This window comes from Centruroides sculpturatus, unplaced genomic scaffold (assembly GCF_000671375.1).
Source record: "Centruroides sculpturatus isolate CEXI.00-Female unplaced genomic scaffold, Cexi_2.0 scaffold923, whole genome shotgun sequence".
Taxonomy (NCBI): Eukaryota; Metazoa; Arthropoda; class Arachnida; order Scorpiones; family Buthidae; genus Centruroides; species Centruroides sculpturatus.
In genome coordinates this window covers 295,473-323,440 of record NW_019385201.1, presented here as the reverse complement: position 1 = coordinate 323,440, position 27,968 = coordinate 295,473, and the positions used below count along the sequence as shown (strand labels likewise).

Sequence of the window (27,968 nt, the reverse complement as noted above, 5' to 3'; positions counted from 1 at the left end):
ACCCTAATGTCACCTTATCTCCCTAAAATGGGGACAGTTATTACTGACCAAGGCAATCTCTCATCATGCCAACTATATGAAAGAAAAGTCTACCATAACAAAGCATCTTGTGTGGGCATTGCTTACTCTCTGCTTTGTCAACATGAAAGTTTCCAATAAAGTAATATTAAATTGTTAATAATATAATTTAAAACATTTTTAATCTTCAATTGAAACAAATAATTAATTTTCTTATTAAATGTGTAAAATTATTTTAAGAATCAGAAATCATGACAAGATTTACTTGATTCTGATTCCTGGAAACTGCCTGAGTTTTCCAATTCCCAATTCCAATTAATTGTCCCATCACTACTATCAATATATTTTCTTGGATTTCCTTACCATTTAATATTCAGAAATTGAAAGTGTGCTTTTGTATGGAAGGAAAATTTCAACTATAAATATTTCAAACTTGTTTTTAAAAACTGAACAGCTACAAAATTTTAATTCCATGCAGTGATTGGTAAGAAAAAAATTCTGTTCACTGATGATTGAAAAAATTAATGAACTAACCTTATGTGTACTCTCAAACCATATTAAGTCTCACCAATCAATAACTTGGACTTAGAACATATATTTTCCCGGCTATAGTTTGTAAAATATGGCAACAGCAAATGCTAATCAATCTAAACAGAAACTTTTTACATTATAGACTAACATTATTATATATATGTATATATTATTATATATATACATATATAATAATAATATATATATATTATTACATATATACATGCTGAGGTACAAGTGATAACCGGCTGAGTGCCATAGTGGAATTATAGGTGATGGATGCTGAGCCATCTCCAATTGATGTGTAAATTATCTAGTATGGTTTTATCTAAATTAATAAGTTCTGAGAGAAAGCAAGGATTAAATGAAGATCCAGGTAGTATATAACTGGCAATGCAACTGTATGGCAAACAGGAGTTGTAGATTCGAGTCCTGCTTTGGGTGGATTTCTTTTCTTCCAGAACTTTCTATATTAATTAATAAATTTTGCGAGATAGCACCTAACACTTACTTCTAGTACAAATTGCTTAGCATTTAATTACTAACAGTATTAGTAATATAACCTAATATAATCCACCAATCATTTGGATTTAATATATAACTATCAGGCTTAAAATGTTTATACAGTGGTGCCTCGTATAACGTACGCCTCAAATAATGGATGCTGCGAACAACAGACTTTCTGTTTGGCCAATACTTGACTTGAGCAACGGACTGGCTGCGAACAACAGACTTTCCGTTCAGCAGTTACATGAGGTGAACATTTCTGTGAACAAGTTGCGCATGATGTTTCCACTCTTTTGCACCAGAAAGGTGATTTCAATTGAAACAAAGCAAGAAATCATCAGGAATGAAAGTTGACAAGGACTTCATTGTCAAATGGGGAGATGTTCAGGAGTTTACCAACACTCATTATCCAAACAGAGCTGAGGCCAACAGGATCAATGATCTCTACAATGACACTCTTGCCCGTCATTTCCGACAGGTGTTGAAGAAAAGAGAGAAACAGACCATCTTGGACATGTTTATCAAGAAGCCAGCTGCCAAAAAACAAAGGATGGAACAAGAGGAGTTGACCCTGCAAGCCCCGGTAGCCTCTCCTGAATCTGACTCTGATTAAAAACAACAAAAAGAGACCTGCTACAATATGTAAAAAGTCTGTATCTGTATGAATGTGAGAAGAAAGTGTTCCACCACCTCCTCCTCACATCATCTTACTACCCAGCATAATTGGTGACTGCTCCATTTTCATTTTTTTTTAATGGTACAGTACGGTTATTTTATGCTGCGGAATGAATTATACATTTTAACATGTATTTCTATGGGAAAATGCATTTCGTATAATGGACCTTTCACTTAATGGACGTGCACCTGGAATGGATTAAGTACGTTATACGAGGCACCACTGTACTTGAATATGTTTTAATTCCGTTGTATTTAATACTAAATGATGTTTGGCAAATGATATAACAAACTATTCAAATATCATCATCACAAATTAACCAATTTTTGAATTCATTCACTTGAATCAGATTTTCCAAATATAAAATTGTATGTAGTTTTTTTTTTTTTGAGGAAAAGAAGAATCGAACAACTATCTAGACTGACTTATATTGAAAAATCAATTTTTAAAACTCAAAATGGCAGTAGACTTAGCACAAACAAATATTGTTATTTAGAATCATGCAAATCACATATGAAAATTTAAAACACTATGGCATCATCTACAAATCGTATAAAAGATTTTCATAATTATAATGAGAAAGACATTTTGTCTTTCTCATTATAATTATAAATAAGTAAGTTACTATTATTATAAATAATAAATAAGTAAAGTTACTATTATTAAAAATAGTTTTACATAATATTTTTCAATTAAAATATAATTTTGTTTATATTTTAAACTGTTTTGCTGACTGCCAACTTTGATTTCAGATTGCCACCCAGTCCAATGCTGGCCAAGTGGCAACCCTAATGTCACCTTATCTCCCTAAAATGGGGACAGTTATTACTGACCAAGGCAATCTCTCATCATGCCAACTATATGAAAGAAAAGTCTACCATAACAAAGCATCTTGTGTGGGCATTGCTTACTCTCTGCTTTGTCAACATGAAAGTTTCCAATAAAGTAATATTAAATTGTTAATAATATAATTTAAAACATTTTTAATCTTCAATTGAAACAAATAATTAATTTTCTTATTAAATGTGTAAAATTATTTTAAGAATCAGAAATCATGACAAGATTTACTTGATTCTGATTCCTGGAAACTGCCTGAGTTTTCCAATTCCCAATTCCAATTAATTGTCCCATCACTACTATCAATATATTTTCTTGGATTTCCTTACCATTTAATATTCAGAAATTGAAAGTGTGCTTTTGTATGGAAGGAAAATTTCAACTATAAATATTTCAAACTTGTTTTTAAAAACTGAACAGCTACAAAATTTTAATTCCATGCAGTGATTGGTAAGAAAAAAATTCTGTTCACTGATGATTGAAAAAATTAATGAACTAACCTTATGTGTACTCTCAAACCATATTAAGTCTCACCAATCAATAACTTGGACTTAGAACATATATTTTCCCGGCTATAGTTTGTAAAATATGGCAACAGCAAATGCTAATCAATCTAAACAGAAACTTTTTACATTATAGACTAAATGTGAATTTTTTAAAGGAGTTTGGAGAGTTAAAGCAGGTTGGAGAGTTGTATAAGCAAAGTGAATTGTATAAAGAAATGGATACAAGTAAATCAACAGTTGCATTTGGAAAGAGAAAGACAAAATACTTTAGAGTTCCGAAGTAATAATTCAAATAACATAAGTAATTATTTATTGTGACATCATCACAATGCTGGGCTGCAGTTTTTAATCATAGTTTTAAATAATTTAATTTAAAATATATGCTCTCGATTTCAAACTAGCAGTCTTGCCCCTGTACATCATACTTTTCCTGATAACAACAGAGTCATGCTGGTCATCTATATAACTCTGTTCTGGGAAAAAGTTTGAATTGAAATCACGTGACTTCCGGTCTAGACTGAAAGTTCGTATATAGTTAATCGGGCCTCCTGTTTCTAAGCTTTCCATACCTGGTCTCGACTTTCAGACAGCTGACAGTGGAAATTTATAGATTATACTTTTTTTAAATTGCAGTCCAGTTAAACATACAAAACTAAATATATCATAAACCAAAAATTACATTTACGAGTTTTTTAATTAAAATATAAACCCTTTAAAATAATATTTTAGAAAGATATTTACAGTTTAAAATATTAATTCTTATTGAGAAACAATTTAAATAAATTTATCTTATAAACAATAAACGTTTAATTAATAATGAAACATTACATATAAAGTAACTAGAACATAATAAATGCATAAATTACCACAATAAACAATGGAATTTTGAAATTCATCAAACTGATAAATATGATAAGAGCATCACCTCTTGTTTTCTAACTTCTCTTTCACTTTCTCACTCAGTACTAGATTATTTTTTATGGCATCGTTAATTCAGCAATATCATTATCTAATCACCCTCAGTATATTCTATTACTCATTATTTGCCATTATGTTCCATTTTTTGGACTCGAGATATAATATATATCAAATTCTTTCAGTCACACGCAAGTAGATTGGGTGTGTCTGCTAAAAATAAAGAAAAAAACATAATATTTTTAGTTCTTCTTTATTTCCTTAAATATAACGTATTTCAAAATGAAATATGCCATTTTTTTTCCTCTCTCTTTCTTTCTCTCTCTCTCTCTCTCTCTATCTATCTATCTATCTCGCTCCTTCTAAATATTTAACACAAAGGTATTTTTGTAAATNTAAAAATTCAGTAGCAAGTAAATTACTCTCTCTTCAAAGCCAGTTTGCCATCAGAATTTCAAAGTGCTGCAGAACTGTTTTTACTAATGGCTCTCTGATACTAGCAGAGCTCCTTCCTTCGCCACTATGTATTGTAGAAAAGGTTCTAAACTACTACATCAGAACTACAAACGTCAAGGCTCAACAACGGTCTCTACTCCTATCGGCTGTTCATATGCTACCACATTGCAATTACCCTACTATCTCTGATCATCATCCTGTAAACATGGTTATTTGGTGTCATCTGCTTCCTCCATGGATAATCATGTAGACAATATCTACACAGATGGGTCCAAAAGCTCCCTTCTTGTCAGCTCAAGTATCTGTATCTTCCTCTAAAATGACATATTTTGTCAAAAATATGTTAGAACCTCCCACATAACTCCATCTATCAAGCTGAAGAAGATGCTGACTACCAAGCTATTCAATGGGCCACTTCACTACCAAACAAAACTGTCTATCAACATTTACAGTGATTCTCAGTCTGTCCTAAAAGCTCTATTAAATCCCAATTGTAATAGCAATAAAATCACATATATCCAGCACCATATTAAAAATCATGTAAATAAGATAACTCTTATATTTGTTCCTGGCCATACTGGCATACTAGGAAATGAAAAAGCCTAGTTTGAGGCTAAGTCAACTGCAAAGGACACTGATTTGGACTACACTAACATCCCTCTCTCATGTAGCAGCCTTAGAAATTATATTTATGATAACGCTATACAAAAGTGGAATCAGTAAAAGTAGTTAAGCAGTAAAACTGGTAGAATAACAAGACTTTATTTTCCGCGCTGAATGTAGGTTCCCATCACCACTTAGAGATTTAACGTTTGATACTGCTCAACTACTTACTGAACATGATAATTTTAGAAGCTACCTGGCGATGTATATGTGGGCAGAAACTGCTTCTTGCTTTTGCTCTACAGAAAACCTAGACACTGTTGACCATATGATCAAGATAGACTTATCCTGAAATTATAAATTTTTACGCTTGATTTCAGGTTGCCATATCCACTCGATAAGCTTGTTCAGAAACCACTGTTTCATGCTTTTTACAATGATGTTCAAAAAATATGGAAGAAAAGACTATTTATAATTTCTAATTTCTAGTTTTACATTTTAGTTTTTACTAAAAGCTGAATACTAATTTTATGTTTACTATGTATTATGTATTTTGGTTTATATATTCTTAGTGTTATACACCCATAGGAGTGGTGCACTTATTCTAATAAAAAATGAGAGAGAAACCACCACATGGCCTTTCTCCCATGACAAAAAATGTATAGAGCGTAAATCTGCTAGCGTTCCCCACGTTTCTTTATGCAGCGAGAGTGTAGCAAAATGACGTCATGAGCAACATTTGCCAATTAGAAACCAATTTCATTGTGTTCGCTGTTAAGTGCTTCTCAAGCGCTGCATAAAGAAATGCAGCCATTATTACCCTATCACGTCACACAAGACAATGAGTATTCTTAATAGAAACCGCCAAATTGAAGCCAAATTCAAAATGCCATCACTCAACGAGATCAAAAAATAAAAATAAGAATATTACATAACATGAGATCTATTACTCCCCCTACCCCTGAGTAAGAAATCGTAAGAAATCCTTGACCTCCATCCACCCCAAAATACCTTACGTAATTTATGGACAGCCCCTTAGGGTTTCTCATTTCCCGATCTTTTGCTTGTCCCGGGATTCAAGGAGAAAAGTGAACTGTTTTCCGAAATCCTGGGATAGAATTAATTATTTTTAAGATATAGAAAATATCTTGAAATCAAATTATATAATTATTTTTCATTTTTTAAAGTAATTTAATATGTTCTGTAACCTCCAAAATCATATTAATAATGCTGTGTAAGATATATACAGGTAACCCCCGTATAACATGGTAGTTACGTTCCAAAAAATTGCCGTGTTATGCGAATCCGTGTTATGCGAAACAAAGAACTAGTACGAAAAGGAGGGTTAGGTTCCAAAAATTAAAAAACATGCTACTATATTTTCATAATTAAGATAAATATCTTTATTAAAATTTTCTTAAGTGATACATATTAATATAAATTAAACAATGTTTTCTTTGTCATCACTAAAAGCACTATTAACCGAGAGTGTTTTATTTTTGGCAAGTTATCATTATCCTCTGAGCATTTTTCTGCATTATTTTCAGATTCATGCTTTACCTTTTGCAAAAAGTATGTAATTTTAGATTGCTTGCTTCTAGTTAAAAGATCTTTATTAATTTCCTTATATGGTGCTAAGCATTTAAGGAATAAGGGAAAAATATCTGGCAACACCAGAAGCAGAAGCATCGAGATTTGGCAAAATTGAAGCAATTTTTGCAAAGGACCATATGGTCCTTTGCAAGAAATTGTTCAATTTTGCAATTGAGCAAAGAAATTTTCAATTTCTTTTCTCCATACATATGTATGGAGGCAAGAAAAGAAAGTTTACATACTGAAGTACTAATAGTTCACGAAAATAATAATTTTTGTGAACTATTAGTACTTAATTATGTAAAAACTTATTACATGTTGTACAAGGGTTTTACCAATTTCTCGAACCGTGTCAGAGTGAATCCATGCTATAAAAGTACCGTGTTATACGGGGATGGTACCAATTCTCAAACCGTGTTAGAGTGAATCCGTGCTATAGAAGTGCCGTGTTATACGGGGGTTACCTGTAATTTGAATAAAAATTACCTTTGAATTATGTAGAAATTTTCACGAATAGAAAAAAAATTTATTAAAAAGTTTGCTGGAAAGTGCAAACAACAACAACAACAACAAAAAAAAATGCTTTGAATTGAGTTAAAAATTAAAAACAAAAATGAACTTAGATCAAACTTCTAACTTAGAAGGTAATTTTCGTTTTTTAAATAAAATATAATACAAAATATTGTAAATTTTTATAAGATTTTAAAAAGCAAAGATGGCCAATACTCCAATCACTCAATCTAATTCTTATTTTAGTAATGAAAAGTTTTGCTACCAAGAATGCCCTTTCTGATTCAATTGATGTGATTGGAATTGTGTTTAATGCATTTAAGAGAAGACAGATATGTGTTTTTTCACCTGTAGCCTGAAAGATTTCTAGTTAATTTTTGAGACTGTAGTACAGGTATACCTTGCCTTACGTTGGTAATTGGTTTCAGGAGAGGAGACGTAAGTCAAATTTACTTGTCTCCGAATCTACTTGTCATTAGGCTAAACCATAAATTACCATTCCCAGTTCTGTATTTTATTTATTAATGCATTTTTAATAATATATGGTTAATAAGGATCTATTTTAAGCTTAAAAACAAATAAATTTTAGTTTTTAACATAGTACAGAAAAAAGTAATCTAAATTTACAAATGCATGTACTGTAAATACAGTACATACTTGTAAATGTATATATTTTAATATGATTTTATATGCTTTAAACGCTTTTCTAGTGATATTGCAACTTCAATATTTGTGGCGGACAGACGTAAAGTTGAATAAAATGACTTAAACTTGATTTTTATTTTTCCATATACCTTTTTGACAAACGACATATAATCGGGAACGATGTAACTCGAAACGATGTAAGTTGAGGTATACTTGTACTTCTTTTGCTCTCTAGTATTCTTGATTTGTCTACCTTGACTGCTTTAATAGAAACATCATAGCACAATAATTCGGCAGTTCATTTGTCTTTAATAATCAGGTTATGAAGAAAAACTTCATACTTGCAAGATTTCATACTCGTTTGTATCCTTGCCCAATTTGTACAATCTGGCATTACACAGTTATTGAAGCTACTGGGCATGGTTAAAAATTAAAACAGCATAAGCACAATTATTCCAGATATTACAGGTAAAGAATTTTTAGAGTCCTGCCACAAATAAGCTACATATTGATTATTGACCATTTGTGACATCCCATAATGAGCAAAAATTAAAAATAACTAATAAGTAATTTTAAAATTAAAAAATACAAATGTATTCTGACAGTTTATGAGTTAATTATGCTTTCTATTTGCAAAATTTCCTCAACCTTAACACAAAATAAGAAAAAAGTGAATTTTTAAGAAATTTGCAGGATTTCCCGAGTTAAAAAAACAACCAGGATCCTGAGATTCTGTTAAATGCAAGGAAATACCACAAGCAGATTTTAGAGCTGGCCGACTTAGTCTGTTATACATCATTTTTCGATTTTGAAGAAAAGACATATCTACAAGGAAGAGGTGTGCCAATGGGTAGCCCTACGTCTGCTGTATTATGTGAATTAGTCTTGTGTCAGATGGAAAGCAATATCCTGCCCATGTTTCAAAACGAAATAATAGTATACTCAAGATATATAGATGATATTTTCATTCTATGGAGAAATGATAACAAAGTGCAATGTTTTTTAAACACAGTCAACAATAACCCATATGGTTTAACTTTGGGTCTAGAGCAAGAGAGTAGTAGTAATATTAACTTCCTCGATTTATCTATCAAATGCAAGGAAGAAGAAATCTGGACGGACATTTATCACAAACCAGTTTATCAACCTATCATTATTTCCAGGAATTTCATCGATCCTAGGCACATTAAATATGCGTTTAATCCATGCCCGAATCGGGCATGGATTAAACGGGCATATACGCATTACACGAGTATCTACGATACTTACAAAGAGTTGGATTACATCAGGAAGACAGCAATGCAACAAGGTTATCGGAGGAGGGAGGTGGACGAGCTTATTACGAAGTTTCAGAATCAGAATCGGCAGCATCCCAAAAAAAGACCCAGGAACGAAGAGTAGTTCTTAATTATTTTCCTTTTTTAAACAAAATGATTAAGAGAGTGGCGAACAGTAATAATCTACAAATAGTATATCGGCGTAATCCGACGATCTACAGAAGATTAAGAAATGATAAGAGAAAGGAAAAGCAAAATACTTTACCGGGGGTTTATTCTATACCTATAAAGGATCAGCGGTTCAACTCAGACCTTGTTTACATGGGTGCTACTACGCGGCAGTTAAAACAAAGATTAAAGGAACATAAATACTCTGTGAGTAAGAACATAGATGCCACAGTGCTCACAGCATTTGCCAAACAGCAAGAGGTCGAGGTATATTGGGATCAAGCCTCGATCATTAGAGCCACGAATTCCAGACAGGCATTGAAACACCTTGAAAAGATAGAGATACACAAGGCACACATAAATAAGGGATGCATTAATCATAGAGATGTGGAAGGGTTATCTTATGCCTGGAAATCCTTTTATAATAACGCAGATTAACACCTTGTAATCAACGTATACTCTCCTCCTCCCCTTTTTTTGGCGGCTTTATTATTTTTTTATGTTATTTGCAAGTTATTTATAGATTTTCAGAAGACGCAAGTCCGATGAAGTACGCATGCGCATTTCGGTTTCTGTTTAATTTTTTATGTTATTTGCAAGTTATTTATAGATTTTCAGAAGACGCAAGTCCGATGAAGTACGCATGCGCATTTCGGTTTCTGTTTAATTTGTATTTCATGCATTCTTTTTTTAGTGTTCTTTTTTTAATATTGGTTCAACTGAAGATGGCCGTTTAAAAACAGTGAAAACGTTTTTATTAAACATTATTTATTGCTGGATAGTTAAAGGTTTATTTTATTTTATTTCGATCAAGAAACATCCTAGAAAGCCTTCAGAACTAAAAGAAGAGAGACAGAGACAGGAAAGTTTTGCATAAACCATATATTACCATTATTTCAGGTCATACAAATCCTTTTTGAGAGTTCTGGGATGACTGTCAATACAAGTAATCTATCATGCAATTCTCAATCAGTATTACATGTACCATCAGTGGTATGCAAGAAGGATTTGTTAGTGCTACAAGTCTACACACAAAAGGCTCAGGTGGTATGTGAAAGAAAAAAAAAATTTGAGAACCACTGGTATAGAAGATTCTCCATGCTATGGGTTACAATATCACAAACTCTTTATAAATTGAAGTTTCTGTACATTAAACACCTGAGAACTCTTGTTTAACTCCAATAAGTCCTGCTTGTAGAAAATAAACATAACATTTTCGATCCTTCGCTTTCTTCGAATCTTCATCAGGTCCAGATTTTCTTATAAAAGTGTGAATCCAAAACGAAATTACAAGTTTCAAATGCAAATTCTTTTTATGGAATATCTAACAAAATTTCAAATTCAAAAATTATCCCAATGCACATTCTTTTTGTAGAATATTGAAAATTTTTTATAAAAAACTTCAATTATATGACACAAATGGAATATGCACATAGATCAAAACGTTCCCTGTAATCACAATCAAATCAAGTCTTACATTCATAAGAAATTTTGTTAGGTGGATGCTATAGAAAAAATGTCTGCCTTGAATATGAAATACATTTTTCTTCCCTAAAGTTTATACATTTCTCCTTTGCTTCTATCTTAAAAATTTCCAGTGCCTCCTAGGCTCTGATATTACTACATTGTCATACCTATCTGATGAGGGTGGTGTTTTTCTATTTCCAAGCCACTAATCACTATGGAAAATGCTAGATGCTGAGTGACATGATAAAGGAATGGAAATTCTGGATCTAGACAAGTAAAAATCAATTCTATGGACAGATAAACTTTGGTTCATCTGTCCATAGTTAATGTAATAATCAGATGGCTGCATGAACACTAGAGGAACAATTCCTTTCAAACTATTATCTGAAGTTTGGTAGTGCTGATATCTTGGTTTTGTGCTGCTTTCCACAGCTTGACTCCAATAATTGTTATCAATAAAACTACAAATGCTGTGTGGTATTGGGACATTCTAGACAATTACACACTTCAAACATTGTGATAGTATTGTGGGGAGGGCACCTACATCTATCAGCAAGATATAGATGTAAAATTGGACTAGTCAGCACAAAGCCCTGATCTCAATCCTACAGACTATCTTTGGGATGGAGTAGTGTTAAGTTGCATGCATTTGAAGACTGTACAAGGAGCAAAACTGAACTGATGGTTACATTAAAGGCTGAATGGAGGAACATTTCATTGGATATTTCTAAAAATTTCATAAAGAGTATGCTACAAAGAGCAATAGCCATCACAGTAGCCAAAGGTTCCATCCCACAATATTATAAACACAGTAAATCATGTGTTTTGTCTAAAACTTTTATGTCCAAATATTAATGTATAATATAATAAATTGTGTATAATAATTGATAAATTATATATTTTTAAGTATTATAAAAATAAATTTTGTCTATGATCCTAATTCCAAATGATCCCTAGTAATTTATCAATTTCGAAATAAATCAATTGACTCCTTACAGGCTGCAAGCAACCTGATTGAAAATCCTGTTGTAAATGTTCCTTAAAATATCAGTTTCAAAATTTTTTTATTAAAGTAAAATATGTAATATTTAAATATGTATACAGCCGTATCCTTGTATCTGGAATCCAACTACAACAAATCTCAGTATTGTAAATTTCTTCAAAGTGTATTTGTAAAAAATTTGAAAGTTGTGCAAATGAAAGTAAGAAATACAGATCAATTCTGTTTCCAGCAATTATTTTATTTCAATGGTTTTATGTCTGTGTGCAACAATGCATTTTATTACAAGATTTTAGAGGAATCTTATGGACTTGTTTTAAGGAACAATAGGTTTACCATCTCATTTGTTTAGTTACATTGTTCTGCTCTTATACTGTACACTATTTTAATATAAAATGTACAAAAGGCCCCATTATCAGAATTTCTATTTGTCAAGTAATTTTCAGGATTTCAGTGGATACAGGGATAGGGCTATACACAGGATGTCCCAAAAGTTTCCATACATACAAAGGTGAAATGTAACTTTACTCAGAAAACATTAAAATGTCAGCATTAATATTTGTGTCAATGGATTGATGGAGTAAGGCAACAGAACATGAAGAACACTGCATGGCCAGCCCATTAGTCAGGTAAAAACCAATGACCAACTAGTAGTGTTCAATGGTTTATTCGGCCACTGGTGGACTTGATTTATGTCACTGTATAGAGACTTTTGGGACACCCTGTGTGTATGTATATATATGTTTATAATTTTAGTATTAAAAAGCAAAGATATTAAAAAATATTAAAATCAAAATTAATATATAAATAATTTTCTTATTAAAGTGGTAAAGTTAGACAAAAAATAATTTTCATTTTCTTCACATCAGCTGTTTTAAATAATTAGTATCAACATAAATTTTCACCATATTTTCTCTGTTTAAAAAGCAGAAATTCTTCATCTGAAATCCAAGTATAGGCTTAAAGAGGTCTGTAAAGTTTTGATTTGAATTTGAATATAATTGATTCAAACAAACACTATACAAATTCAAGGAGTTAACATTTTTCAGAACCTTATTGTCTCATCATCAGCTGACAATGAGACAAAAAGATCTAAAAAAATGTGTTGACTCTTTGAATTTGTAATGTTTGTTGAAATTAACTTTGATGAAATCAATTTCAAGAAATGAATATAATAACTGTTTAACTAAATAACAGTTAGAAAAATTATTTTATTTTTCAAATTTTTAATAATTTTTTTAATGTTAATTATTATTGTATTTATATATTGTTACAATTACTTATTGTAATTACCATAATTTCCTGCCTATGATCTACATAGTGTGTGAAAAAACTTAGAATTTGACTGTGAATTGTAGTCAATTGAGTATAACATGTGACAATTTTTCCACATCTAAAAACCACTCTAAATAAATTTTACTTTTTATCACCTTAAGAAGTCTTTTGATATGCTGAAATATGATGAAACAGAGGGTCTTGTTATTGTTTACATGTCAAGCAGATGCAAAAGACAAAAGTACTGACAACAAACCCATTCACTTCTATTTATGAATGAAACATATTGCTTTTTATACATGCTTAGGGCCTTTGATAAACATCTTCAAGATAATCTTTGTTTTAAGCTTAACATATTTTAACTTAGATAACAATAATTAATAAAATCTGATCTGTCACCTTAAAAAGACAATCTTCATGACAACATGAATGACATGACTCATCTTCATTCATGATATAAAGAAAATTTGTTCCAATAATGGATCAAGAAAGTTCTTACAGTAGTGTAATTTATGATATGAGGATCATTTCAATAAAAAATAATTTTGACTACTTAATGAAATTGTCCAATCCATTAAAATAAGAAATAACTACTGTTTAATGCTGATAGCATTAAACAGTTTTTATTAACAACACAAGCACTTTCAACATTTTTATCAATAATAATCCATTCTCATTCATCAATAATAACCCAGCTCCTATTTTAAAAAACACCTTACCACTGAGGTATTTAAATTACTTTGCTAAACGTTTATTGGAGGAATCTAAAATCATTAATGAAATACGCTCACCCTCTACAGCCATGATAAAGGAAACAGTTAAGATTTTTACACCCCAACTTAGAAATGAACGTGTTAATGCCAGGGACAGAGTAATTTCCAACGGCATGGAGATACACTATTAAAAAAAGGACTTGAGACAAATAAAAAAACTTGTAACATGTACTATTGGACAGTTGTCATTCATAAATATTAATTAGTTAAGTTATTGTATTAATTTTTTGGAACTAGTTTGTTATTATAGTAATTTAGGATTTTAATGTTAAAAATTTTGTTAACTATATTTTTGTTAAATCCATTTTGAATTTGTAAAGAAATGTTCAATGTATGTTGTTCCAAATTTGAACACAATTTACCTGAAGAGGGCTCATAAATAGAATCAAAAAACAGTAAAGTAATTTAAATACCTCAATGGTAAGGTGTTTTTTATATTTAATTTTAATCAATGTCATCTTCAGGCAAAGAACATAACTTTGGAACATTAAAATTTTAAAAAAAGAGGAACATTAAATATTCAAAAATGGAATTCAAATTTTTCTAAGTTAAATTTAAATCAACATAGGCACAAGAATGGCATACACCCAGATAAAAGTAACTTTTTTGTCAACACAATGCATTAACAGTGAAGTCTCATTCCATTTTGGCACACAATTCTTTTCCACCACACTTCTAGAAAGTTCTATAGCTCACTTGTTATGGTTATAAAAGTAAACTCTCTTTCTACAATCAATGTAATCTTTTATCTGGGAGGCATTATTTATTGAAAGAATGGAACCATGTAATAAATCTACATTAAATCTTCCAAGAATTTGGGTATCACTTTTTAAAAATTTGGGCATTTAACATTTATGTTTTCATGGTATTACTGTACCTATTTGCTGTAATATTAAATTTACTAACAGCATGTAAATGTCTATCTTATTATTTTATCTAATTTTATTGTTATTTCATATTAATTTATTTCTATGCGCATGTTATTCTTGTGCCTATGTTGATTTAAATTTAACTTATAAAAATTTGAAATCCTTTTTCAATATTTAATGTTCCTCTTTTTTTAAAATTTTAATGTTCCAAAGTTATGTTTTTTACCTGAAGATGGCATTAATAAAAATGTCAAAAGTGTTGATAATAAAAACTGTTTAATACCAATAAACAGTAATTATTTCTTGTTTTAATGGATAATATTTTGGTGTAATGATCTAACCATTTTTATATTGTCCAATGTTTACCACATGTAGCAAAAATGAAAATTGTGCATCATGTAACAGCCTCATTTCTGCCTCTACTCCTGAAATGTCATGGTTCTACAGATTGACATTTAGTGGCAGCACTGCTTTGACTGTTGTCATAGTTAGTTGTGCACTCAAACAATTTTCTCATAACACCAAAAAAAAAAAACCCTTCAAAATTAAACCAGCAAATATATCTAAATATATAAAATTACTTGTCCTGACTGACTGACTGATTCATCATCACACAGAGCAAACCACTGAACCTAAAGAGGTGAAATTTGGTACACAGTTAGGGTACGTCATGAAAACGTGCACTAAAAAGAGATTTTTTGAAATTCCTAGGCAGAGGGGAGAGGGAGAGGATTAAGGAATAACTGGAAGAACAGCTTCTACTGTACTCTTGCAATATTTTATTTTTATCTGCGTTTTAGTAACACTAAGAAGGGATTTTTCGAAATTCTCCCACGGGGAGAGGGAGAGGATTAAGGCTTAACTGGAAAAATGGCTTCTACTGTACTATTTTAGATGCGATTTTTTTGTTTTTAATTACGTTTAGTCTTCATTGAGTACATAGATGTATTAAATTGATAACATTTCAGACATTGTTATAAATATTTTGATATATTTCGATTTTTTAACCAAATGTTCGAACCGTTTTAAATTCAAATTTGTTATTGCATATTGGTTCGATTATAGAACGATTGCAAACGTTCCAGAAAATTGATCAAATTGAAAATGGTTCATTTGATTCTTGGCAATTCTCATCATTCTCAGCGGTAGATGTTATATAACAATTAATATGGTTGTTGAAATACTGAATATAAATAGAGTTTGCTTGCAAAGTCCTCACGGGCAAAGCCACAGGTAACAGCTAGTTTTAATATAAATATGCTATGACAAGTGCTTTCAACCAATTAGGGACCTGAAGCAGATCCCTAAATTAGGATCTGCTTCAGGTCCCTAATTGGTCGAAAGCACTTATTATTTACTAATATATAACCAGCTGTGGGAAGATTTAGAATAATGTTCTCATGAAAAGAACATGAAAAGAATGAAAAGTATCACAGAGGACTTGCTGAAGCTTGTGTTGATGCAGCACTTTCATTTCCAATAGTATTCATCATCTATAAAGATCATTCCTGTACCAAGTGGCAGAACAGATCTGTTAGTGCCACTGACTGCCAACTATCCACCAACATTGAAGAATTATACAATTCTTCAATGTTGGTGGATAGTTGGCAGTCAGTGGCACTAACAGAATTGGTGAGTGACATTCACCAATTCTTCAAGAATTGGTGAATGTCACTCACCAATTCTTCGAATGCCCATCAGCAATCTTCCTGAAGAATACCTCCATTTGGCAGATATGTTCTTGGTTGATAGCAGTAACAAGACAATCAAATCCATTCTACCACTTGGTAGTGGAATGGCCTTTACAGATGGTAAACACCAAACTATTCTTCATTTAGCTTCTTGTTAGGATCTGTATCAAATTATTATTTCAACAATAGTGATGTTTTTTTCTCAAACTTATAACAACTTTAGTATGTTATAATGCTCTTTTTTTAATTCTTTTTAAGTACCTTTAAAAAAATTTCAGTCATATCATTCCTCTTCAATTGTTATACAATTGTTACATATTAAAATTTGGTGCACAAATCAAATTTTAATACCCTGTTTCCCAGAAAATAAGAGTGTCTTATGTTAATTTTTGCTCTCAAAGATGCGCTAGGTCTTATTTTCAGGGGATGTCTTATTTTTCCATGAAGATGAATTCACATTTATTGTTGAACAAAAAAAATTCCCAAGTCTAACTTAAACGAGAGTGACATATATCCAGTCGTGTCGAACTGAACTTATGAAGTTCCCGTGCTGGAGTGAACTTCCCACTCTTGCTTCAACTTAGCCCTAATTGATCAATGAGCCCAATGTCAACGCTATGAAAAGCGCCGACATTGAGCTTGATGACCAATTAGTGCTTACTGAACCGTAGCACTATGCAAATGTGATGTGGCACGATTCCCAGCCGACCAATTAGCGATCACCAGCTGTAATGTTATGCAAATCTGCGATTTCCAATCCACAGTCTTATGCAAATCATGCCATGTGGCATGATTGTCTGCTGGCCAATCAGTGGCTGTACTTTCAAAAAGCCAACAGCCACTTTCAACCATCTGTCGATGACTGTTACGACTAAAAAAACTTTGCTAGGTCTTACTTTTGGGGGAAGGTCTTATATTTTGCAATTCAGCAAAACTTGTGCTAGGTCTTATTTTCAGAGAATGTCTTATTTTCGGGGAAACATGGTATCAACTGTATAACAACTGAAGAATACAACTCTGAAATGCATTTTGTTAAAGGTACTTTAAAAAAAAAAATGGTTATAACATACTGAAGTCATGATATGTTTGGGAAAAACAACATTATTGGGTTGTTGAAATAATAATTTGACTACCAAACTAATGTTGGAAATAGAAATGCTACATCATCACAAGCTTCAACAAGTCCTCTGTGACACTTTACAGAGTTTGTTCCTTCTGTCACTTGTATTTTGATGAGAGAAATTTGTTCCTTTCATGAGAACATTGCTTTAGAATGCACAACTGACTATGGTGACAGTCAACACTGTGCTGCCATCAAACTTCAATCTGCTGAACTACAACGTTTCATTTGTAGAGATGGAAATGAGTCTAGACACCAACCAAAACCGAATATTATCAGGCTAGAAACAACTATAATACTAATAATTTAAAAGACAATTTGGTATTAGAATTAGGTGAAGAGGAGATTGGACCGAAGGTCCAGGTAGCGTAATTGGCAATACATCTGCACAGTAATCAGTTGTAGGTTTGAGTCCCACTTCGGGCCAATTCTTTTCTTCCAGTAATTCTAAAATTATTTAATTAAATTATAATTATTAAATTTATCAAGAGATGGCACTTAACACCTAACTCTAATACCAAATTGTCTTTTAAATTATTAGTATTATAGCCGTTTCTAGCCTGATAATATTCGACTTTGGTTGGTGTCTAGCTTTAAATGTATCGGGTGTGGAAATGAGTGTTATATGATTCATTTTTTTGCTACAAGTGGAAAACAATGGACAATATCATTGAGATCCTTGTATTTTATTTACAGTAGAGTTCCGTACAACGCAGGGAATTCATTACGCATTATAAGAAATTGTGTTATTGAAACCTGCATTATCACACGATTTATGAAAGTTTAAACCTTGGCCTATAAGTTGAAAAAAAAAAAAACTTATACCTTGGATCAACAAAATTCGAGGGTGTTGCTTGCTTTATTTGAGCACTGTACAGGACTCTACTGTATTATAAAACTTTTTGAAAATACCAGGAAGACAACTAAATCCAAAGGAATCAATCATCATCCTGGGAGCATTATAATGAATTCCACATAATGATTGAATTTTTATTATTCATTTTATATATTTAATTTATCATCAATTCACCTTAACTTTATTATAAATTTCAGATTATAACAATAATCCTGGAGTAGTTTTTCAGAAAGTGTTTTGTTTTAAATTTTTGACTGCTAATGTTGTAAATCCAAGATGAAATTAAACATGAATAAACATACAAATTATTTGTATACAGAGCATGTGCTTAATTATCATTACAGTATTATATTTAACATTTAGTTGTTATACTTAGCCATTAGAGTGTATAACGAATTGTTTGGATTCAAAAATAACTTTCATAATGTATCAGTTTCAATCATTGTATAACAGGGTCTGACTATATTTTATAATCCTGGATTTTAAACTTTCATTGTACAATTTTAAATAAAATGTGTAATTTCTTTTCTGCATTTAGGAATACTTTTTAATTATTAAATATACTTCAAATTACATCATTTCATTGTTGATGTGCTAAGAAAGAAAATAAATAATAATGCAATTATATGCTAAATTATTTTTGAAAACAAAAACTTGTATCTGTGGATTATATGCCACTGCAGATTACAGGCAGAAAATTATGATACTTTTTACAATATAATTCTACACAAAAATAATTAATTTTTTGGGCACTATTTTCTCATAATTTAAAAACTTTCAGGAAGAGATTCTTTTTATAGACTACAAATCCTAAAAGTTAAGAGCCTCCGATTTAAAGTATAATTTAAAATTTTGTAGCTTTTTGTATTTTTAAGATATGACATCAAAATACAAATCTTACTTTACAGTTAGATCTGCAGTCATGATTAATGAAAGCTGCAGGACCTAGCCATAATTGAGCGCAATTTTTTCTGCATGAATACATAACACTGAAATCATTTCTTCCAGGATGCAATAATTGTGCTTCTTCTTCTTCAGTTAGTTCTGCAATACATCCCACTAAAAATGGAATTTTTTCATTTTTACACCTATTAAAAGAAAAACTTATAATTATTATGAAATTACAATTGACATGTTTAAAATAAAACTAAAAAAATAAAATAATAAACTCTAATATCAAAGTTAACAAGTATAAATATGAGGCATATCCAGAAAGTGTTCCATCTGCAAATAGTGCCACTTCAGCATTGCAGTCAAGATTGTGCACATGCATGCATGCTGACCTCCTTTATCCACTGGAAACAACAGTACCATTTGCATACAATTGGATCTGTTGACTTCTCATTTTGTGTGCTTACAATGTTCACAAAAAGTAAGTGGCCTGTCACCTATGAAATGCAGTCTGTTATTTGTTTCTTGAATGCAAGACATACAAAACTGGCAGACATTTGTCGTCAACTGTGTGAAGTAAATGGAAAACAGGATATGAGTGGTTCAATAGTATAGAGATGGGTAAGACACTTTAATAAAGGATGGAAAATGGAGCATGATGATCCATAAAGCAGCCAACCATCTGTGATTAATGAAGATTTGGTACATATGGTGGAAGAGAAAGTGTGAAAATTCATGAGGACAGACAATTCATCATTTTGTCACTTTTCTTGCATTTCCAAAAAATTCACAGTCACTTCTGCATGAAATTTTGTCTGATCAGCAGGATTTTCAGAAACTGTGCTCATGCTAGGTGCCAAATACTCACTGAGAAACACAAAATGAAATGGACTGGCAGTATGTTGACTATACTACTAGATAATGCCATCTGACAGTGTGCTTAAAATCCTTTTTATAACACAAGCACTTTCAACAATACAAAATCATCATCATCAGGCTAGTGAACAACTTGAATTTGGAACAGAACCTTGCTAAGTGCAGTATAACATTCTCAACATTTAAACACTCAAAATTCACAACGGAATTTGAGGCTCATGAATTCCATTGTGAATTTTAAATGTTTAAGTGTTGAAAATTTTTTACTTCATATAGTGAAGTTTTGTCTAAATCTGAGATGTTCACTAGCCTGATAACAACGATTTTGTATTGTTGAAAATACTTGCATTATAAAAACAATTTTAATACCATCTGACTGTGTGTATCTAGTATTATATAATACAGTGTTTCTCAACGGGGGCGATATCGCCCCCATGTGGGCGTTTTTCCATGTTCAGGGGCGATTAGTAACAATTTATATTTTGGGGGCAAAAAACTATTTTCTGGGCGATTTAGTAAAACATTATATTAAGAATAATTAGATATTTTATTCATTATATCGTACAATAATTAAACAAATAACATTATACTAATCACTAGTCTATTCGATGCAGTATGAATTTTGTGTTAGCCTTGTCCCTCAGCATCGGAATTTTGTAGTGAAGGAGGCAATACTACGTAACGGTTTTATTGAAGGGGGTGATACTACGTTGAAGGGGGCGACGATTCGTTAGAGGTTGAGAAACACTGATATAATATATGGCATGAAGTTTAACATAGTATGTTGACTTTCCTGACAGAATATAGTAAAGTGATGAATTCTTGAGCCACATCACAGGTGACAAGACAGATATTCCATATGACCCCTCAATCAATAGTCCATGCAGTGGAGGTATACATCGTCAAGCAAGAAAAAAATTCAAGCAGATCATTTCAATTCAAAAGATCATGTGCACAGTGTTTTGGGACAGAAAGGGCATTTTTATTGTGAAATTCTTGCCTCTAGACTCAATCAATACAGGCATCTATTGTGAGACACTAAAGAAACAGCATCATGCAATCCAGAACAAGCAACTTGGCATGCTTAGTCATATTGTTGTGCTGCTTCATGATACTTCTTGCCCATATACTGTCACCAGAACACAAGATCACATCATAACATTCAGCTAGAAACAATTGGATCATCTTCTGACAACACCAACCTAGCACCAAATTATTTTCATTTGTTCCTGCATATAAAAAAGTCTGGTGTCTGGTATTTCAATAATGATAACAATATCAAACCATGAGCATGTGATTTGCATCGAGGCAGCATCATTCTAGAATGTTGAGTGCCTCAACAATGATGGAAACTATGTATAAGGTACTCTGAGCAATAAACATGGTTTGAAACTAAATTATCATTTATTTTTAATAGTCCATTGGAACATACTTTCTGAATACACCTGTTACATTATATTGTTATATTCTTTTCTAAGTACATAATAATGTTTTTAATTTACTAAAAAATACATTGACAGTTATTGGTGTTAATCTTAGAATAAGATATTCATTAAAAAAGACTATGTTAGTTTATATCAGGCATGAGCAACCTGTAGCCTTCTGTTATGTTTTTTTTTTATGTCCACATATTATTAGGATCCTTAAATATACAGTGTGTGATCGGTTAACGAACAGTTTGGATAGCGAACAAATCGGATAACAAACACTTTCGGAAAAGATTTTTATGATCGAATAACGAACACATGTTCGGTTAACAAACACTTTACTGAACAAACATAAAAAGAAGCAATGAAAAATAACGAAACTGATTGATATTCCCATGTCTTCAGGTAACAATTCAAAACCTTTCGGAGTGCGGGAGATGTCAACCCGATACCGATCGGATAGTATAATATTCCTCCGAGTTTTGAAACTCTCCCTTGTAATTCTAGCTTTTTGTTTACCATTCTGACAAATAATTTTTTATAGCATTCGCGAGACTGTCGGACATGCACTTGTTAAGTTTTGCGTCGGGGTTTATTTACGAAAGGTGAAAGTTTAACTGTCTCATCGAATATTCGTTAACGTTTTAATACCAAATTTCGAATTTCATCCGGGCCTTGCATTTAAATAATTTTTTGTGAGCTAGTTGATTTCTGTTCTCTGAATTTTTGTAAGTGCTTTTCTGAACTTTTTATTTAAAAAAGAAACTGATAATATTATGAAGCTTAAAAAGAGGAGTATCAAGAACTGTGCTCACCATAGAAACCAAGCAAGAGATAATAGCCAAGGTAGAAAGTGGGAACAAGATGTCTAATATTGCTAGGCAGAATGGCTTAAACAGGTCTACAGTGACAAGTTGACCTGAGATGGGTACGCGGCCACATCGGTATCCCGGGCAACAAATGTGCCGATTACTTGGCCTAGGCGGCGGCTAAGGGCCCATTTGTAACGGAGAAGGTAGAACCTCCGGCAAGTTACTTAAAAGGTACTCTACTGCATCGATCAATGACACACTGGCAAGAGCGCTCAGTACAGTAGGTAGATCAACCTACGCCTTCCTGCCTGAAGTTGGCCTAACTCCGATCAGTTGTAATTGGAGACTGACCCAAATCCTTATGGGACACGGGAAGTTTCCCCGTTACATGGCCAGATTCGGTTGAAGTAACGGTTGCTGCTCCTGTGGGTGCCCGCGCAGCGACGCGAGGCACTACGTGCTTGAGTGCCCTCTGACGGAGCATATCTGGAAGGGGGCCAGTCATATCGATTGGACCCAGCCCGATGACCAAGTACTTAGAACGCTTGCAGCAAGTAAAGGAGACTTAGAGACTGTAAGGACTATGATGGATGTTGTACTAGGTCATTTTGACCTTTAGTCCAGTGACACTGGACAGGGCCTCCCCTTATAATGAAGGGAGGCCCCGCTGCCCCGTTCTTTCGAGTACCTCTCCTTGGTAGAGCTCTCTCAAGTACAGCTATACTGTACAAAACGCATGTCCGTATGAGGGCTAAGCTTGAGACGCAATGAAGGCAAGGAAGGCAAGGACAGCAATGAAGGCGATGAAGGTCGATAATCCTCAGACTATCTTGACCTGAGCCAGAGCCAGAGCCCAAGCACTACTCTCAGGCCAGCTTTGTGTCTGGGCGCTTGGTGGCCACTAGACGATGGACCGGCCGATGATTAAGACATCGTCTCCTAGTTTCTCTGTAGTGCCATTTGGCGGAGCAGGGGTTATGACTTAGAGTTGATTAAATGAGGCAGGTCTACAGTAGGCACAATCTTAGCTATGAAAGATATATCAAGAAGTCTCAAGCTGCTAATGGAGTCATGAAAATCACATTTGAGAAATAAAGAGCATTTTAGAGCTTATAATGAAACCTGAAACTGATCTGACGACAGAAGAACTCCAAGAACTCTCAAATGAAGAATACCAAGAAACTCAGCGAGATGTGTTTTCTTTCGAAAAAGAGGAAGACGAAAGAGGACCAATGTCGATATCTACTACTAAAGATCTTTTGAAGAAGTGGGAGAATGTCAGAACAATGATCATCCAAGTGACATCCAAACCAGAATAAGGTTAATGGAGTTGGAGATTTCTACAATTACAATACTATTAATTACTTCTGAAAAATCCTGATGAAAAGAGAAAAACAATCGACATTGGACAGATTCTTTAACCCCCCACAAGCAGAAAAAACATGACTAATAAAAATGCAAGACTGCATATATATGTATTTTTACTATTACATATAAATAAACATAGTAAAAAAGTATATATTTTTTACTTTTTGGAGTCTCCGGAACGAATTAATCAAATTCCCAAAAAAACCTATGGTAAATCAATAATCAGATAATGAACAGAGTCTTGGAACGGATTATGTTCGTTAACCAATCACCCACTGTATTTATGTCATAAGTAGTTTAAAGTCCACATGTCCAATGAACAAAGATCACGAGGCTGTAAGTGATAAATATGAATTTTAGTTATCCATAGTATTCACATTTCTTTCACAAATAGTATACTTGGCAATACATATGAACTGTCAATTGTAATTAGCAAGTTTAAATAATCATTCCATAATAACATGGATTCTTTGTATTTGGGTCTACACTACTATTTAGAAATATTCAGAAATAAAAAATTATGAGGTTTCTGATTTTAAATTATAATGTACTCATTTTATATCATTATATTGCTGAACTTTAACAAAGTTAAAGTTCAGCAATATAATGATATAAAATGAGTACATTAATGCTAAGTAATTTTATACAGTCAAGTCAATGATCTGGCAACTAATATCTATCAAATCAGGTTAAATCTGGTAATAAAAAAAATATTCAATATTCATATACATGACAATGTCAGCTGGAAAGTTAATCATTTTCTTTCTCAAAAAGAGAAGTTTTTTTCAGGCTATAAAATGTAATTTTCTAAATTTCAGATTTGTTCTACTCACAGCAATTCTTCATACATTTACATTTCCAGGATAAATGTTTTGAACTGGTATGCTTCAATTCTTTATACTGGAGTGTATACACTCCAGTATGAAGAATTGAAGCATACCAGTTCAAAACATTTGACCTGAAGAATCTTCAGATCTATGGAAAGAATCAAAAATGTTAGTCCTCCTTTCCATGATTATTTACTGGAGCGTTTGGTTCAACAAGATGTTTTACTACTATAATTTCAGATTTTTAATAAATTCTCATAATTTGCATTTTCAAAAAAAAAAAAAAAACAAAATTTCTATCAGATGAAATGAGAATATTTCAGAAAAAGTAAATGAACCAATACTTTTTGCTGAAGAGAAAAATAAACTGCTAACAAGGAAACTGTTGGAGTGTCTTCTAATAAATTTTAATAAAATTTAGTTTGTATACTTTTAACGTAGTTACTAACTCTATTTTAAATTTGTAGCATTCACTAAAAGCGCTGATCAGAGTTATTAGCAATCAAATGTTGCACTACTTTATAGTAGTTTAACACAATTATGCACATTTTTAGAAGTGAAAGAGTCGCAGAGGAAGACGGCGATATTACATATAGAATAAATTCTGGAATTTTCAAAAATGGTTGAAGAATTAATAAAATTTAGTTAATAATTATGTTAAAAGTATACAAAATTTTATTAATTCTTCAACCATTTTTGAAAATTCCAGAATTTATTCTATATGTAATATCGCCGTCTTCCTCCACGACTCTTTCACTTCTAAAAATTTGCATAATTGTGTTAAACTACTATAAAGTAGTGCAACATTTGATTGCTAATAACTCTGATCAGCACTTTTAGTGAATGCTACAAATTTAAAATAGAGTTTGTATACTTTTAACGTAGTTATTAACTAAATTTTATTAAAATTTATTAGAAGACACTCCGACAGTTCCCTTGTAAGTTTGCTATGTCCAGAATCAATGTCTAGGTGTAAAGCATATAATAGTAAGAGTCATTACACTATCAAGCATTCTACATATAATAAATTTCAGGAAAACAGCAGAAAGTTCAAAGAAACCCTAACAACACAGACCAGGAAGCTGAAAACATTTCTAATAGACAAATGTTTCTAATAAAATTACGCATATGAACTACTGTATATTATTAGCAAAAATTACCAAGCATTCAAAAAAACTACTTGGATGGTGAATTTGTAAAGTATGCAGGATCATTCCACAACTTAATGACAGTGACTGAATTTGTTATCTTACATTTTTCATTGACATTACACCCATTTAACATTAAAAGAAAAAACAGTTATTTTTTATTGAAAATTTTTTGTTTATTTAATTTCTGTCTTATGCCCACAAAAATTATTGACATCTGATGACCTTTCATTCCTTTATCCCAAAATATCTTACTATTGTATAAAAGATTTCATAATTTGGAACCTTTAAAGTAAGTTATGACATCACCACTTGATCAAGCCACATGAGCATGGTCCACTAAAGAGGAACTTTATGATCACACTGTACAATTAATTTTTATTAATTGGTTTAGCTGGTGTAAGTTCTAAAAGTAAATTTTGTACAATTGAGGGGTTTTATTTTGCAATAGTACATAAAAAAATCTGATGAAAGTGTAAGGAGTAAAATTGCAAAATTATGAGATTCAAATAGCAAAATAAAACATCATGTATAATGAAGATTTAATCTAGAAGACAAAAAATTTAGTAATCATGTAATTGTAATTTTTGAACAGAAATGCTACTATGGCATTATAATAGAAATTAAAAAAAGCTGGTGAGCATATAAGTGCAATAGAGTCTGTTGGAAAATGTTAGTACAGTAGTGGCATGAAAATAAAGAACAAATGTCTGATCTGCTATTTTGATGAGTTTCTATTCTGTTTAAAGAAAGAGGAATGTTAAATCTTCCTAAAATGACAACTAGTAATACATTTGGTTCAATAATCCAGAACTTAACCTTAAAAAAGTACAAAAAGTGTCACAAAGTACCCTGGTTTAATAGTAACTAAATGTCTAAGATTTTTTAACAAAAAAAATATTTTCCATTCAAGAACATATTTTACAAAAAGAAGGTATGTTTTTAAAGTATTTACTGTACCAATAATTTGATCAATAAATAAATGTTAATAATGAATATTTTATATTATTTTAAGTAACACAAATTATTCATTAAAATTACAAATAAAATGATTAGTCAAAAATGACTGCTATCATTCTTCTTAGATATTCAAAACCTATTGTGTTTGTAGCATTAAATACAGTAGTCTAAATTTGAAATTACAACATTCAATTAATTCATTAACAGTATACTCATATTAAAGCCTTTCAAAATAAAATTTAGCTATGAAAAAGACAGTTTAGAAGTGTGTTGTTATTTTTATAATTAGTACATACTTATTATTTCTCTATATAAATCAATCTTTAAGTCTGAATATGTTTCCTTTTCTGATGAGACCATTGACAAATAATTCAAGATTTAACAATGACAGAATGAAAATCATGGATCTAGACCTTTATTTCATATGCATTAAGTCATATGTTGAGCTGGCATGAAAAAACTTCAAATAAAATTGAATGAACTTCTGCAAATGGATTTCTGAAGCAAAAATTTCAAGACCTTTTATTATAACTTTTTTCAATCTCCGAATAAAAAGACTTTTCAAAAATTGTAGATATTGCTAAGACACATGCTTTGATATTTAGGGATATCCATACATGTAAACAATTATTTTATTGAATGAAAGCTATTAAATCAAAAACAAGATTAAAACTGACAAATATATTAAAAATTCGTCAATAAGTTGCAAATCCAAAATTCTAACATTAAGTAAGTATGGGTATTTTTTAAAAATTTTTTACCTACACTTTAAAATAAATTATAAAATTTTATTGCTTATAAATATTGCATATACCATATTTTCATCTTAAAGTTGCACCATTGTATTTGATGCATCACTTTTTTTTATGTTAATTTTTGGAAGAGAAAATACTCTTTACAGTAAAAGACACATCCTAATTTTCAGATAACTTTCAGGTACAAAAAAGTACATTTTAGAAGGCAAAAAAATATAGTAATCTTGATGTGAAATTGAACTTTAAAATACTAAAACATCAGCTTTTAAGTAAATTCTTCATTAAATCAAATGTTTGTCATGTTTCAGCCTGATCTGACATAAAAACAGTATAGTATGGTCTTTAATTAATATAAAAAGGTTGCCCATGCCTGGTTTATATAATACCACTTTATATAAAAATTTGTAAATTCTTTAACTGCATTCTTATATATTATGACAAAAATAAAATGATATTTACAACTATATAAAATTAGCAAATATATAATAATTTTTCACCAATTTTTTATAATTTTTTTCCACTTTTACTTAAGTAAAAAATAATTTTATAAATTTTAAAACATATATATATAAGTTTAAGTTTAAAAATATATAAATAAAAATATATAAATT

The 27,968-nt window shown here is 31.4% G+C and overlaps 1 protein-coding gene across 4 annotated transcripts in view; it reads right to left on the bottom strand.

Moving 5' to 3' along the window:
* LOC111636078 (histone-lysine N-methyltransferase KMT5B-A-like) overlaps window positions 1–27,968 on the bottom strand; it is a 92,165-nt gene that overhangs the window by 22,678 nt on the left and 41,519 nt on the right. For all 4 annotated transcript variants that reach the window (XM_023381248.1, XM_023381244.1, XM_023381245.1 and 1 more), the window contains exon 6: window positions 19,195–19,381. In XM_023381248.1, the coding sequence (XP_023237016.1) occupies window positions 19,195–19,381 (187 nt within the window). The remainder of the gene's footprint in view (window positions 1–19,194; window positions 19,382–27,968) is intronic.